Below are 13980 nucleotides of genomic sequence, written 5' to 3'. Positions count from 1 at the left end.
CGAGATTTAACTTCGACCAATCGCGGAGTTGCATCCGACCGTTATGACAACTAAGTTGAGAGACACCGGTGTCATCGGTGAAAACATTTTGTCCTGAACCAAGTGTACGCCATCCGCGGTGTCCTGTTGTCCTTCAGTTCAAATTCATAACAGTTTCAACGGTACATATCTTTGAGAAGTTTAAATTCAAAACTCCATCCGATTATTTACAATTACTCGCGAACTGTTAAACATATCGGACGCTCAGTATTCGCTGTTCTTTGTTCCCGGTTGAAAGAAACATGGAAGTTGAAAACAAATGTAAGTGATATACTGTGTATTATTTAGTTTTATTACATATTTTTTAAAATTTAAATATGACTTTTTTAATTGCGTGCATATTTAAATGAACTTCTTTCTACTACTTCTTAAATCTTCGGGTATTTAAAACATAATTTTCGCCGACTTTATTTTAATTTACTTTATAAAGAAAAATCGACCTCACAAATAAAACGACAACTACGTATTTAAAAAAAATAAGCATTATTATATTATTTAATTAAAAAGTAATATTTACAGTGTCTTATTTATATTTTTGAATGTTTAACGTTTCATTGCAGTGATGACCGCTCTATCTGTATTTAATTTATAAAGTATATTTTTGATTTGATTGAAGTCTATTTAGGATTTCTTTGTTACGTAAAATTTAGTTTCATTTCACGTCTTCCAAATCGTAATGTTTATATTGATTTTCACAAAGGATAAAATAACTTTGTTATACCTATTAATATATCTTACTGTATATAATTTTTTTTGTGAAATAATGCGGTGTGGGTACGCCAGATGGTAATGTCATATTTATCTTATTACTATAAGAATCTTATAGGATATAAAAAGAAAAGTAATTTCGTTTCTGCGGTCAGACGAATATGATGGTTAAGTCAAATTCGTTTAATTTTAAATTGCTCCTGTGCATACTGCCTGTCTTTAAAAAAAGATGTATGCATATGTGAAGACGTGTGCACCACAGGGCCGATTTAAAGTTTTTTTTTTCGGTTTAAAAGCTCAAGTGTTAAAAATATAAAAACTTTACCAACGGTTGGTTGTACAGAGACTGTTTAAAATATTTTATTTAAATTTCGAATTGAGTTGGGTTAATGGTTTGCAAGAATCTTGGCTAAAATTTTTGAGTAATAATGAAATTATAATTTATCCATAAATATTTCTCATTATCTTAAAAATATATCTTTATTTGATATTTTTGGTGTCGCACGTAGCTAATATTTGTTTAGGCTTTTCGATTGTGAATTTTTCTTTAATAGTTTTAGAAGTGAAGTGTGAAATGGCGGTCATTTTGTGACCAGTGTAAAATTTTACGAGATATTGATTGAGCTACCTTACCTGAAAAATTAAAAATTACGTTGCAAGTTTGATATGTTGTAAACCATAATATACTTTTTGTTGTGTAATATCTATTGTAGGTGTGTTTTTAATTTTGTCTGATACGGATGTAGATATAGGAAACTAATATGTGTTGAGGATTTAGAATTAATTCGATATTTAAAAAAACCGGTATATGTTTGAGTCATATAAAAACTTTTTTCTGTAAAATATCTATAAATTTCCGATACAAGTATATGTGATATGCGTTTTTTTTCTACAGTTCACCGTATATTTTAAAATTTTGTTACAATAATAAAAAAAATGTCAAATTAAATTTAAAAAATGAAGTCGTCAAGAATTTGCATAATAACGGACCAGTGTCGGGAAAAGATTACGATGAAGGAGACCGGGTCGCCTAATTAAAACCTCGTGTACTTTTAAGTTGCAACGGTACTGAGATGTCGGTGAACATAAAGACATGATTTATTTATTAGACATGATTTCCCATAAAGTAACGTCAAACCGCAATCAAGTGCTAGCCGGTAACTTACGAAAATTAATTTAAAAAATCTTAATGCTTTAATGTATTCTTTCTTCTGTCATTAAATTATTTTTTTAACATGTCTGTATGTAAAAATCATAGTTGAATAGTTTAATTTTAAAATTGAATGTATTTGTCAATGTACTAAAAATTTTTATTACGTCATTTTAATCGACCGTAAAAAAGTGGATACAAATTTTTTGGTTCTGTGGCCAGAAGCTAACAGCTCTACCACACGATTCCCTTGGCGTTGATTTATGGGACACTGTGTGTATAGGATGATTAGATATAAATATAAACTTTTTAAAAAGGTGAATGTTCAATAAGTTCAGTTTAATAATTTCTGGCAGTACAAAGTGTGTAGGTACAGATAGCAAATGAGAATTAATTTTAAAATATTCGAATTTTGAAATATTTCTGGATAGGGTGTGTCGTATATTAATTGACGGAAAATTAGGTATACTTTTAGGTCTATAACCATTCATCTTGTATATATAGAGATATGTTAGTCACCAAACGGGCGTTTCGTTACGTTTCGCGATGATTTGTTTTTGCGGAGGCGTCTTCGATTCGAATCCGCGACCGTTGCATTCGAGGACAACGGCTCGATGACTCATTCGCTTTCAACGGTTTTCTACACAATGAAACTTAAACGGCGCCTCCTAACAAGCACACGCCAACTCGTTAATTTCTTTGCGCGTGGTAATAAAATATTTAATAATTTTGTAAATTGTGCGCAAAACAAATCAATTCAATATTTAATAATCATTGGTTTGGTAAAAATTTCTTAACCATTTTCTTAAAAATAGGCAGTGAATTTGCACGTCTTATGCTAGCGGTAACTCATTCCACAAACGAATGGTCTTTGTGGATAGAGAAGAGGAGATAAAACACACTTTATATATTGTAATAGGAAATAGGTGTACAGTACCCGGATAAATATTACACATCGACCTTTGGAAAGAGACAATCGGCTAATTTCGGCTTCGTAGACTACTATCTCTTTCCCACACTACCTATGTGACGTTTTATCAGTCGTTGTATTTCATGCAACAGAGATAACGCTCTACAAAACCGAAATTAGCCAATTGTCTCTTTCCAAAGGTCGATGTGCAATATTTATTGCCGGCTACTGTAAAATCTTTAAAGATTTTTGTCGACTAATGGGCTGATTCATTAAAAGTTTTTTTGTATATAACCCTTCAACCTGTGTAATATTCCGTTAAAAAGCTTTTTAGGCGCGGTTCCGAATCGACAATTAAAATACCGATTCATTTTTCACAATGGGGTACGCATAGGATGCGTGGTCCATCACTAGCTAAGCATTGTTCTTGTGTAATGGTCTGTGAAGTGGCCGCTTTGACCCACTAGCCTTATATACGGGCCGCTGCTGCATCTAATGATTTTTATCGACGTACTGTAAAAGCTATTGGACTGTCGTAGTGTCACTTTATTCAAAAGACTATCATCACATCAATCAATAGACGCTCACTAAGGTTTAGGCCTCCATCAAATGTCTCCACGATAATCAGTCTTGCACGATCAGATAATCTCCAGGATAGACCCAAGATACTATGCCGTCTGGTGGAAGAACAAGGTTATATGAGATTCCTACCCACTAAAACCCCATGGAAGGTCGTCTTCGGTACTTCTGGAGAAATCCCCGGATCTCCTACGAAACTAGCAGCTGCCTCTGAGTACTGTGTCTAGACACATACCAGGAGTAAGCTGTACTTCCAGACCACTTGCTGTTGCTGTCCTCCTCGGGTTCGCATTACCCTCACCGCCTGCGAATCCGACGCTCTTTTAGTCGCCTCTTACGACAGGCAGGGAATACTTTAGCCTTATTCTAGTAAAAGAGCCTTAAAATGTATAAGTAAAAAATGTGATATAGAATATAAGAAAATGTAAAAGTAATGAGGAATGAATGAAAGGCGATACAGAGAGAAAGAGAAAGATAGTGGAATTGTGGAAAGAAAGAAATGAACGACAGATAATATAAAGTATGAAATAAGAGAAAGAAAATAAATGATGATTAGTCATAGTTGTAAAAGATTTAAAGGGGACATTGCTTATTTGTCCGCAAAAAGGTTTTAGTTTAAAACTATCGCTACTCTGATAATTTCCTGTGCCCCGTGAACAATTAGCCCAGATACGTTCAGTTCCACTTTGCGGAGAGCGATAGTCCGACGCGGCGTCCGGGAAGCTTTAAATCAGAGTTCCCCAAACTTTTTAGTGTCGTAGACCCCTTGCCATGTTTTTCAATGTTGGGTAGGCCCCCTACTTACCTGATATTGATTTGCTGTAAATTTCTAACTGTAGTGAAGTTTAGTGTTAAAAATTTAAAGTAAAAACACATGTTAATTTATACATTTATTAATTGAATTTAAATTAAAACTACTCAAAATAAAATTTTGTATCTACTATACCAACTAAACCAATCTATTATACCAACATCCTACAACTTACACAATTTTATGAACATATATAATAATTTTTTTACTTCATAGGTACTTCTAAAAATAATGTATATGTTTTGATATTATAAGATAGTATGATGTAAGTAAATAGGTACTATCAGTGTATGTGTTGAGATCCACTATCGCGGACCCCCATTTTCATTTCATGGACCCCCAATTTTTTTTCGCTGACGTAGAAACCTTGCAGGTTGTCATAGACCCCTAGGGGTTGATATTTACACTTTGGGAATCACTGCTTTAAATGTATTAAAGACATATTTCAAATCACTCTTTATACAGTGGTCATGTATAATTTTTTTGACAATTGCGACTGGACAATAACTTCTGGCAGTACAGTCTGTAGGGAAAGATAGTAAACACAATAATTAATTTTAATATGCAATGATCTGTATTTTGAAAATTATTTTACTTAGAATCCATTCGTCTTTGGACAGGGTGTAACATACGTTGTTTGACAGCAAGCGAGCTATACATTTACCCATTTAAAACTTTTAAACCAATAACTAAACATCCTGTATAATTTATTATCGATGTTCAGTTAATTACGTCGGTATATGGACAGCCTGGTAGGAGTTTGCCTCAGCTGAAGGGTCTGCGGTTTTACCGTTCATTGGATTGACGCTAAGAAAATCCATTGCTTGCGGTGCGTTGATTAAAAACAACATGGCGTCAGGGTTGTCACTTTTTGGCGGGAAATGACAGCAGTACTTATATTAGAATTAAAAGTGTCGGTACATCTAATATATAAAATTCTCGTGTCACAGTGTTCGAACTTGAACTCCTCCGAAACCGCTTTACCGATTTTTACCAAATTTTACATGCGTATTCAGTATGTCTGAGAATCGGCTACTATCTATTTTCCATACCCCTAAGTGATAAGGGTAATCCACCCCTAAATTTTATTTTTAATTTTTTAGACAATTTTTTTGGTTTTTATTTTATTATGATACAGATACAAAAATACATACAAACCTAAATTTTCACCCCTCTACGATCAACCCTTATCTTACATTTGTTAATTAAAAACTTTAATTTTTTTTTGCAAAACAACGTTTGCGGGATCAGCTAGTAATAAATAAAAGTTTATTTCTTTTATTTATTGTATACCAACACTTTTATTTCTTGTAACATAACAATACAATGTAATCTGAATTATTATCAAACGTTGAAAATAAATAAAAAACGCGTTTTTTTTTCTCCATCCATGTGCCTCAAGGAAGTTATGAAAAAAAAAATGATTGACTTGATTGAGACGTTGGTTTTGTGCTTATCAACGTGTTCTCTTATTATGAAATAATGTAGAAGAATTATCTTTACATTCATCTAACAGCGCAACAACTTCTAACTTCTTCTTTTAATTAACGAGAGATACTCATAGAAACTAATAGTCTTCAACGACTTCTTCAACTATGTTTTTATCACCCCAGTCGTGTCAAAACAGCATCCCCGCATTCTTATCGAACTCGCGAACTACGATCACAAGCTTCAGTCTTCCACCGCTGGACTACCGCACGTTTTTATTTATTTATTGTACTGCGACAGACCGATAAGTTTTGAGTCAGTCTAAACAGTTTTTATATAATTAAGTGTTGATAAGAAAAGGACCAATATTTAGCCACTTCCGCATATGCAGTGGTAGTCGTGCAATGAAATGCACCGCCCGCCAGCCCGCTGATAAATGCGTTTGCGGCAAACAATTCGAATCACACAACCGCCACCGCCAAATTACTCAACACGTGTTTCACCTCTCCACGGGGCATCTTCAGGAGTTATGTTACACCGATTAGTGTCAAACACAGAGTTGATTGACAAAGACAGAGTGATTCCATTAAATAATTAAGTGTGAATTATATATGATAATCTCCGTCTAATCGAACCCGCGACCAGGGGCGGCTCTTGCTCGTGTAGCGCTCGTGTGCAATGAAACCCTGGCGCCCTGGGGCTTGCTCCCCCCTCCCCCCCGTAGCTATAACTATTGACTTTGTTTTTAAACGGTTTTATTTAGTTCTACCCGTACGGAATTTCTTTATTTATTTGGGTCAAAATTAGAAATTGAAATTTAAGCACCTTCCCGTTGTCAGATTGATCTGAAATTTGGTACACACAATACAATATATTAAAATCAATAACATTATAAATCTAAGATGGCCGCCGATACAAAAGGGCGGATTACATATTTCTTCTTAACTCCCTCGATATGGGTATCAAATGAAAGGATGATTATGTCAAAATTTAAAATTCAAGATAGACGCCAACGACGACGTCCAATATGGCGGACTAGGTACATATTTTTCCACAAACACCACAATATGGGTATTAGTTTTTTGAATGTATTTATTTCATATTCGGACAAGCTATTTTATAAGTAGGTATAGCTTAAAGTACGGTATTAGTTACGGCCATTCTTCTTATGTTACTGCCGCCACCGCGCTGGCTGGTCGACAAGACGTCAAGATGATGCTCTTAGCTGTCTCAGGGAGCGCCGCGATGTCCCCTGTGACGGCGGCGCCCGTGTGCATTTGCACACCCTGCACTAGTTTAAGTCGCACTGTTCCTGACTTCCAAATGCAATCCTCTATCGCTGTACTTCCACTGCTCAACAACCATACAATCAACAATATAAACTAAATAATCTTAATTAATTTGGATATTTTTTATCATACTTAATATGAATAAATAGTCAATCAATGATTAGATTGTAAGATGTAATTTTTATTGTAATGATTAGAGATACAGCTGTTTATATGTTAATTTATAATTCAAATGCAAATAGCTGTATTTGTCGTTTTAACTCCGAGCATCATTGGCTGATTCTCTCAACAGGTCGTAAAGAGGATTATGCTAAAAATGTAAATAAATAGATCCGAAGAACGAAAATAACTGACATTGTCCAGCGGATCAGCTGGTTGAACTGGCAGTTGCCAGGTCACATTGTGAAGAACAGATGACCACTGGTGTTTTAAAGATCTGGAGTTGAGACCATGTGTAGAGTAGGACTTCAATATTAAAGTGTATCGGAAACCTATGAGGTCTATGTCCAGTAGTGATGATAGAATGATGATATTTCACGGTTAAAGAAGTTATTTAATATAGCAGAAATTGTTGATGATTTTGGCTAAAAATAGATTATATTTTTATGTAATGTCTGGACGTAGTCAGCCCTGAAGTATCCGAAGGTAGATCGATGAGAGGGCGCCGTTGGTAGATTCAATACTCTGCTATATTGTAATGCGATTTCTCTCGCAGCTTAATAGCGTCGTTCAAAGCCGCAAGCTCTGTTCATTTGGCGGGGAAAATGAACGCGCCCTAAACTCGGAGGTTAAAAATATTACCCCGGGCACACTTGTGAAATGTTGCCAATTTATAAATATATCTGGTAAACTTTTTTTATCATGATACAACACTTGATTTAGGTTCATTAAAATTGTTTTCTATTTGTTCAATGTAATAAATTATATAACGAGATATACTCGTATTACAATAGTTATGAAGTACAAACTTTTAAATTTCCTTTTTCCTCCTACGAGGTCTAGCATTGATAAGAACGGAGTCTCCAGCGCCCGAAGACACCGCACCGATGTTCTACATCAGAGTTCCCCAAACTTTTTTGTGTCGCAGACCCCTTGCCATGTTTTTCCGTGTTGGGTAGACCCTCTACTTACCTGATATTGATTCCCTGTAAATTTCTAACTGTAGTGAAGTTTAGTGTTAAAAACTTAGAGTAAAAACACATGTTAATTTATACATTTATTAATTGAATTTAAATTAAAATTTTCAAAAAAAAAAATTTGTAATTGTTATGTAAAATATACGTAACATATTAATAATTTTTTACTTCATAGGTACTTTTATAAATAATGTAAATGTTTTGATATTATAAGATATTATGATGTAAGTAAATAGGTACTATCAGTGCATGTGTTGAGATCCACTATCGTGGACCCCCATTTTCATGTCATAGACACCTAGGGGTCGATTTAGACCACTTTGGAAATCACTGTTCTACATTCTCGCTGACAATAACGTATATTATTACAAACTAACTATCACTGTTAGTTGTGGGCACCTATGTACAATGTCACACATATATTAAATCATATATCTATGTCAGCGGTGAACAATGTCTACTATATTATTCAAAAGTTAACACATCCTTCATGGATCTATGTGTATATATATGTAATATAGTTTCACTATATATCTCAGACGTTTCGTTTCTAAGTTTTATATCTAAAATTAAATGTATATCATTAAATAAAGCTTATAGCATTCAATAGTTTTAAACTGTTGGGTGGTTTAACGGTGGCAGTTGTGTAATTCGCATTGTTTGCCGCATACGCATTTATCAGCGGGCTGGCGGGCGGTGCACTTTGTTGCACGACTACCACTGCATGTGCGGAAGTGGCTAAATATAGGTCTATTACTTACTTAGTTTTTAACTGGTCTAAACGTGTGGAACTTTGTTGACTCATTTACATGGTTTATATTATAACGAACATATGAAAAATTGTTAAATTTAATTGTAAATAAAAGTGCAACTGTTAAGTTTGTGGTTGGCTCTTCTCAGGGGATTATTCCGAGTTGTTGGTAGCTTACTGCTTATAATGTCAAAATAATAGATGATTCAAAAGCGCATGTGATCAAAAAGTAAGGCGGAATTGTTATTTAACTTGCTAATGCAAGGCAGGTAATTTATCATCCTAGGTTGGTAGGACTGTGACATTTGCCAAGAGTCTGTTAAATGGTTTAGGAACGCAGGTAATTTGTTTTCCTAGGTTGGTAGGACTGTTTATAACATTTGCTAAGAGTATATTAAAAGGTTTCATTATTTACGATTTACACGTGTTTTTGTGACACGCATATAGTCTAGGTTTGTCGATGTCATACTGCATTGATTCTTCCTAACGTTTTTTTTTTGCCAAAATTTCGACTTATATCGTTCCGCAACCACCGTATTCGCCTGATTTGTCTCCGTGTGACTTCTGGCTATTCAGCAAACTCAAAATGACAATGCGGGGGCGCCGTTTTGACACTATTGAGGAGATAAAACAAAAAACTAATTGATCTTACTTTTTAACGATATTTTGAATTTTAAATTTGGAAGTAATCAATGTTCTGGATTGGAAACCAAAGACCGGCAAGTGCAACATAGGACGTCCAAAAAAGTTGACAGATGACCCTCACCAAGGTTGACGATAGATGCGGGCTTTCCTACTGGTTCTATTAGAAATCTATAGGGAAGATCTATAGTCCAACTGTGGACTTCCACTTGAAATAAATATGATGATCATATAATAATGGCGTAATAATTGTACAGCAATATTTGCTTTGTATTTACTCTTGCACAGCCCTACCCACAATACGCGTATTACCATATGAATGTAGACTATATGAAGCCCACCCTGTACGCAAATATTGACCATTGTTTGATCACCGTCTGATGGATTATCTGCGAATATAAAAGTGATTAATGTGTCTGGAATCTAAAATATACTCGTCGCAACGCGATTTGAATATACAGGGTGATCGGTTATGGGTGTAAGTTATAATTTTTTTTTCTTTCTCGTTTCCTTCTTTTGATTTCTTAACTTCTCTTTTAGTATTCTAACGTATTTCTTACATGGTCGTCCATTTTTAGTTTCTTCTTTTTCATCATCTACCAACATTCACCTCACGTCTCAAATGTCAAAGTTATTGGGTTTCTTATCTTTATTAATCGCAATTTATTTAGTGCTTAAACGATTTTTGTAATTAGATTTGCAGATATTATCACAGTTGGTGTGATATTTAATTTTATTTATTGTAATGTTTTGTTAACAATTTTACTTTATATCTTTTAATGTTTTACCGTTTCACTTACCCGACCTGATATCTTGCTATAAATGGGTCAAATGATATTAGATGCAAGCAGCTTCTAACCAAGTATACAGGTGATCTTAGTAAGCCGTGGGATGTCCAGAGCTGGACATGGGCCTCCCACATATATCTATACATATAAAAATTAATTTTTGTCTGTATGTACTTTATAGAATCGTAAACTAAGCAATTGATCATGTGATGATTTTCAGCAGTTGTCGTGCATGAGCCCACGTAGGTTTCTGAGTTGGTATTATCAATAAAATATATCAAAATTAATTTAATTTCAATCAATGGCGTAACAACGTAGGGTACATCTAGTTTTTAATAAAATAGGTCGGTCAGAAGACAGACACTAACAGCAATATTAAAATTTATTATTATGAATACGACGTTAATACAGTACTCTGCGATAAATATTGCACGTCGACGTTTGGAAAGAGACAATCGGCTAATTTCGGCTTCGTAGAGCATTAACTCTTGTACCGTCTTGTAGCTGTAGATGGTAAGTGAAAGAAAATAGCAACTCGGCAATAGAAAAAAAAAATTATATAATTAAAACGGGTAGAAGCCAGAAGGCCTGGTCTGATTTTACATTGCAGCTCGGTACTCCCCTGATGGTGGTGGTAGCCAGAAGCACAATCTCCCAGGACTGAGATGACACCTAGCTAATAAACGCGACCGAGGCCAGGATCCTACTCCCCGAGCACTGCTGTAAAACTCTGTGGCTGGTGCGCGGGCGCATTGGAATGTTTGTTGACCCCACGCCTCTTGAGATGTACCGTTCTAAAAGTTGAACAATTTTTGGTGTATTGCGATTTATGAGATGTTTCTAGTGTTTATATTTTTTGGTTAAAATTTTATCTAAGATTTAAGGGACGTTAACTTGCAACGTTACACTCTGTTTCATACTACCTATCGGACGTATTGTTAGTCGTGCGACAGAGATAACGCTCTACGAAGCTGAAATTAGCTGATTGTCTCTTTCCAAAGTTGGATGTGCAATATTTTTTGCCGGATATTTACATTTAGGTATGTAAATAAAATAATTTATTAAAAACAATTGTAAGCATGCAACTGGAGCATTGAATTGTATATTTGGCGTCATATCGTCTATTAATTTCGCCAACAATAGAGGTCGTCGCACTCACGAATATCGATTTGCAATTTGAATGCTTTGAAAAAAAAAAACTGTACAATCACGGTAAAGTAAAAACGGGTGGCTTTCAGGCGAATGGCCTAGGCTTATTTTGGCGATGGGTCATAGAGCTATAAAGTAGAAGTATTAAAATGGATGTGGCAAATACGGAAACCATCGCATATATAAAGGTGTAAGACCTGAGGATAACAATATGGAGTAATGATGAAGTGGTTGCAAGAATTGTAATTTTAACAGTACATTGTAACGGCGTTGTAAAAACAAACAAGACAACGATGATTTAAAAAAAAATATCAAGATGTGACTCGTTTGAGCATATTCTTCTCCGTTTAGCGATTGTAACATTACCATATGCACAGAGTGAGTGACTTTCAAAGTACACCTATCCCCCGATTTACACGGTAGATACGTTCCTGAGTAAAACGTGTAAATCGAAAATTGAAAATTTTCAAAACCGTGTAAATCGAAAAACATGCAGAAAATGCATGATTTTGCTATTTAACAGATGTTATTTTTTCAATAATTTTAGGTGTACACAGAAATAAAAATAAAATGCATTGACAAGTTAAAATATTTAGTATGTTACGGAAAAAAATGTTTTTTTTTTTATATTTAATTACAATATACATTAAACAGAAGAACAAAAAAGAAATCAGTCTCATTCTTTTTTCGGAATCGAAGGTTCGAATCCACTTTCATCACTCGAAATTGTTTGTGCCGATTCGATGTTTGAAGCAGAAATATTTACATTATGAGAGATGGTAATAAGATCGGTTATTAAAATAAAAATAAAACTTTTTTTGGAAAACCGTGTAAAAGCGAAAACGTGTAAAACGAGTACCGTGTAAATCGGGGGATAGGTGTATGATAAAGTAATCAATAATCGTATATATCAGTGCTTCCCAAACTTTTCTGTAATATGCCAGTCTTTGCTTTTCTGAAATTCTTATACAGTAGGGTATATGTAATATACATTATTCAGGAATACGCTTTTAACGTTAATTTTGGCATTGCATTTAACACATTCCATACCATGTGGGGCGTATACGACACCCGCTGCACTATCCGTTCAGGCCATTTGCAGTTCTCGTTGAAAATCAAAGGATTCTTAAACAAATGAATTGTAGGTTCGAATATAGATATAGCTTCACATCGCATACTCGCGTACGTAATGCATGTTAAAATTTATAACTTTTTTCCCGCTAGTTATAGCTTTGCAGTATTAAAAAAGTGTAAAGCATACGCCTTGAATGAATCTTTTAATTTTTAAAGTGTGGCTCATATACGCTCCACGACCACGCGGCCTGAATGGAAAATATTCAAAAATTGCCGTGGCACGGAACATGTTAAATGGACCATATCGAAAGAGTTTAACTAGCGTCGAGTCCATTTTCGAATGTCACCTCTTAAAAATCAAATTGCTCCACTGTGGGGCGTAAGCACCATATTACGGCTTCGAGTGCCGGTCTGGCGTTGAAATCAGGGAGGAGACAATAGCCTCCCTGATAGGCGGCGGTGACAAACAGGCGTTCATATCCCTTTGTAAAGAGATCGCCAAAAGGGCGATAGAAAGAATTTAAACAAACAGAGTATAAAAAGATTAAAAACGTAAATAGATATAAATCAAAAAATGTAAAAAGAAAAAGGGAAGAATGATAGACGAACAGAGCAAAAGGGTAAGAAAGAAGAAATGTGGTATAAAAGAATGGAATGCAAGATCATGTGAAGAATGGAAGCAGAGAACGGAAATAAAAAAAACTAAGTGAAAAAAATAAATTACCCAAAAAAGATCCTGTCCCACCACAAGATAGAGAGGGGTACGAGAGGCCCCCAATAGCGGGGGCCATAAAAATAAGCACCATGTTTTTAATCTCACAATTTTCTGAAATTTCGTATAGGCATTCTAAATTTTGTTTTTCGGTGAATAGGCTCTCAATGTTGTTGAAAATAAGCCAAGTACGTCTTCGTCTGTGTGAAAGGGCACTTTAGTTATTTAATCTCGGTGCGAGAGATGTCAGGTACTCGAGAAAAAAGCTAGTCTTCGTTTATTTTCTTTGAGATATAAAAATGGCATCGCTTGACAACATTTTTGAGATTATGTTTTAGTAAGTAAAAAAGGGACTAATATATAGCTACTTCCGATATGCATACATTGCATAGCGGAAGTAGCTATATATTGGTCCCTTTCTTACTTAGGACGGACTTCCGCAAAGTAACGCCTGAATCTATTAGGAATGTTTTGGTAATTTTAGGTCTTGTAATAAGCCCTCACATTACTTTTATATCTTATATATACAGAAGTGGTGTGAAAGCATTTAACCCCATTCCAAGGCTGTTATGTAGCATCGATAAAATATAATTGAATTATAGTATCTTGCGATTCTAGAATATGTTTCATTCATTCGTGATTCAAGCATTTTAGTAACAAAAATCTTTCCTGTTTTAAAATTTTCCGCAAAAAGAAGTATTACACCATGTCGAGTATCACTCGACAGTGGAGCTTGTGGAACAAAATCAGTGTCGAGTGACACTCGACATTGGACTGGAAAGGGTTAAAGGTGTAAAGTATGTCCAAATATCAA

The 13980-nt window shown here is 34.8% G+C and overlaps 1 protein-coding gene across 1 annotated transcript in view; it reads left to right on the top strand.

Moving 5' to 3' along the window:
- The first annotated feature begins 46 nt into the window (after nt 1-46).
- Nucleotides 47-13980, top strand: part of stai (stathmin) — an 81651-nt gene continuing 67717 nt past the window's right edge. The window contains exon 1 of the mRNA XM_068765196.1: nt 47-300. Within this exon, the coding sequence (XP_068621297.1) occupies nt 282-300 (19 nt within the window). The 5' untranslated portion in view covers nt 47-281. The remainder of the gene's footprint in view (nt 301-13980) is intronic.

Source organism: Battus philenor, unplaced genomic scaffold (genome assembly GCF_028537555.1).
Source record: "Battus philenor isolate CCGP_79_NKW_IND1 unplaced genomic scaffold, ilBatPhil1.0.hap1 SCAF_2, whole genome shotgun sequence".
Taxonomy (NCBI): Eukaryota; Metazoa; Arthropoda; class Insecta; order Lepidoptera; family Papilionidae; genus Battus; species Battus philenor.
The sequence above is the reverse complement of the archived record's forward strand: the minus strand, read 5'-3'. Positions and strand labels throughout refer to the sequence as shown.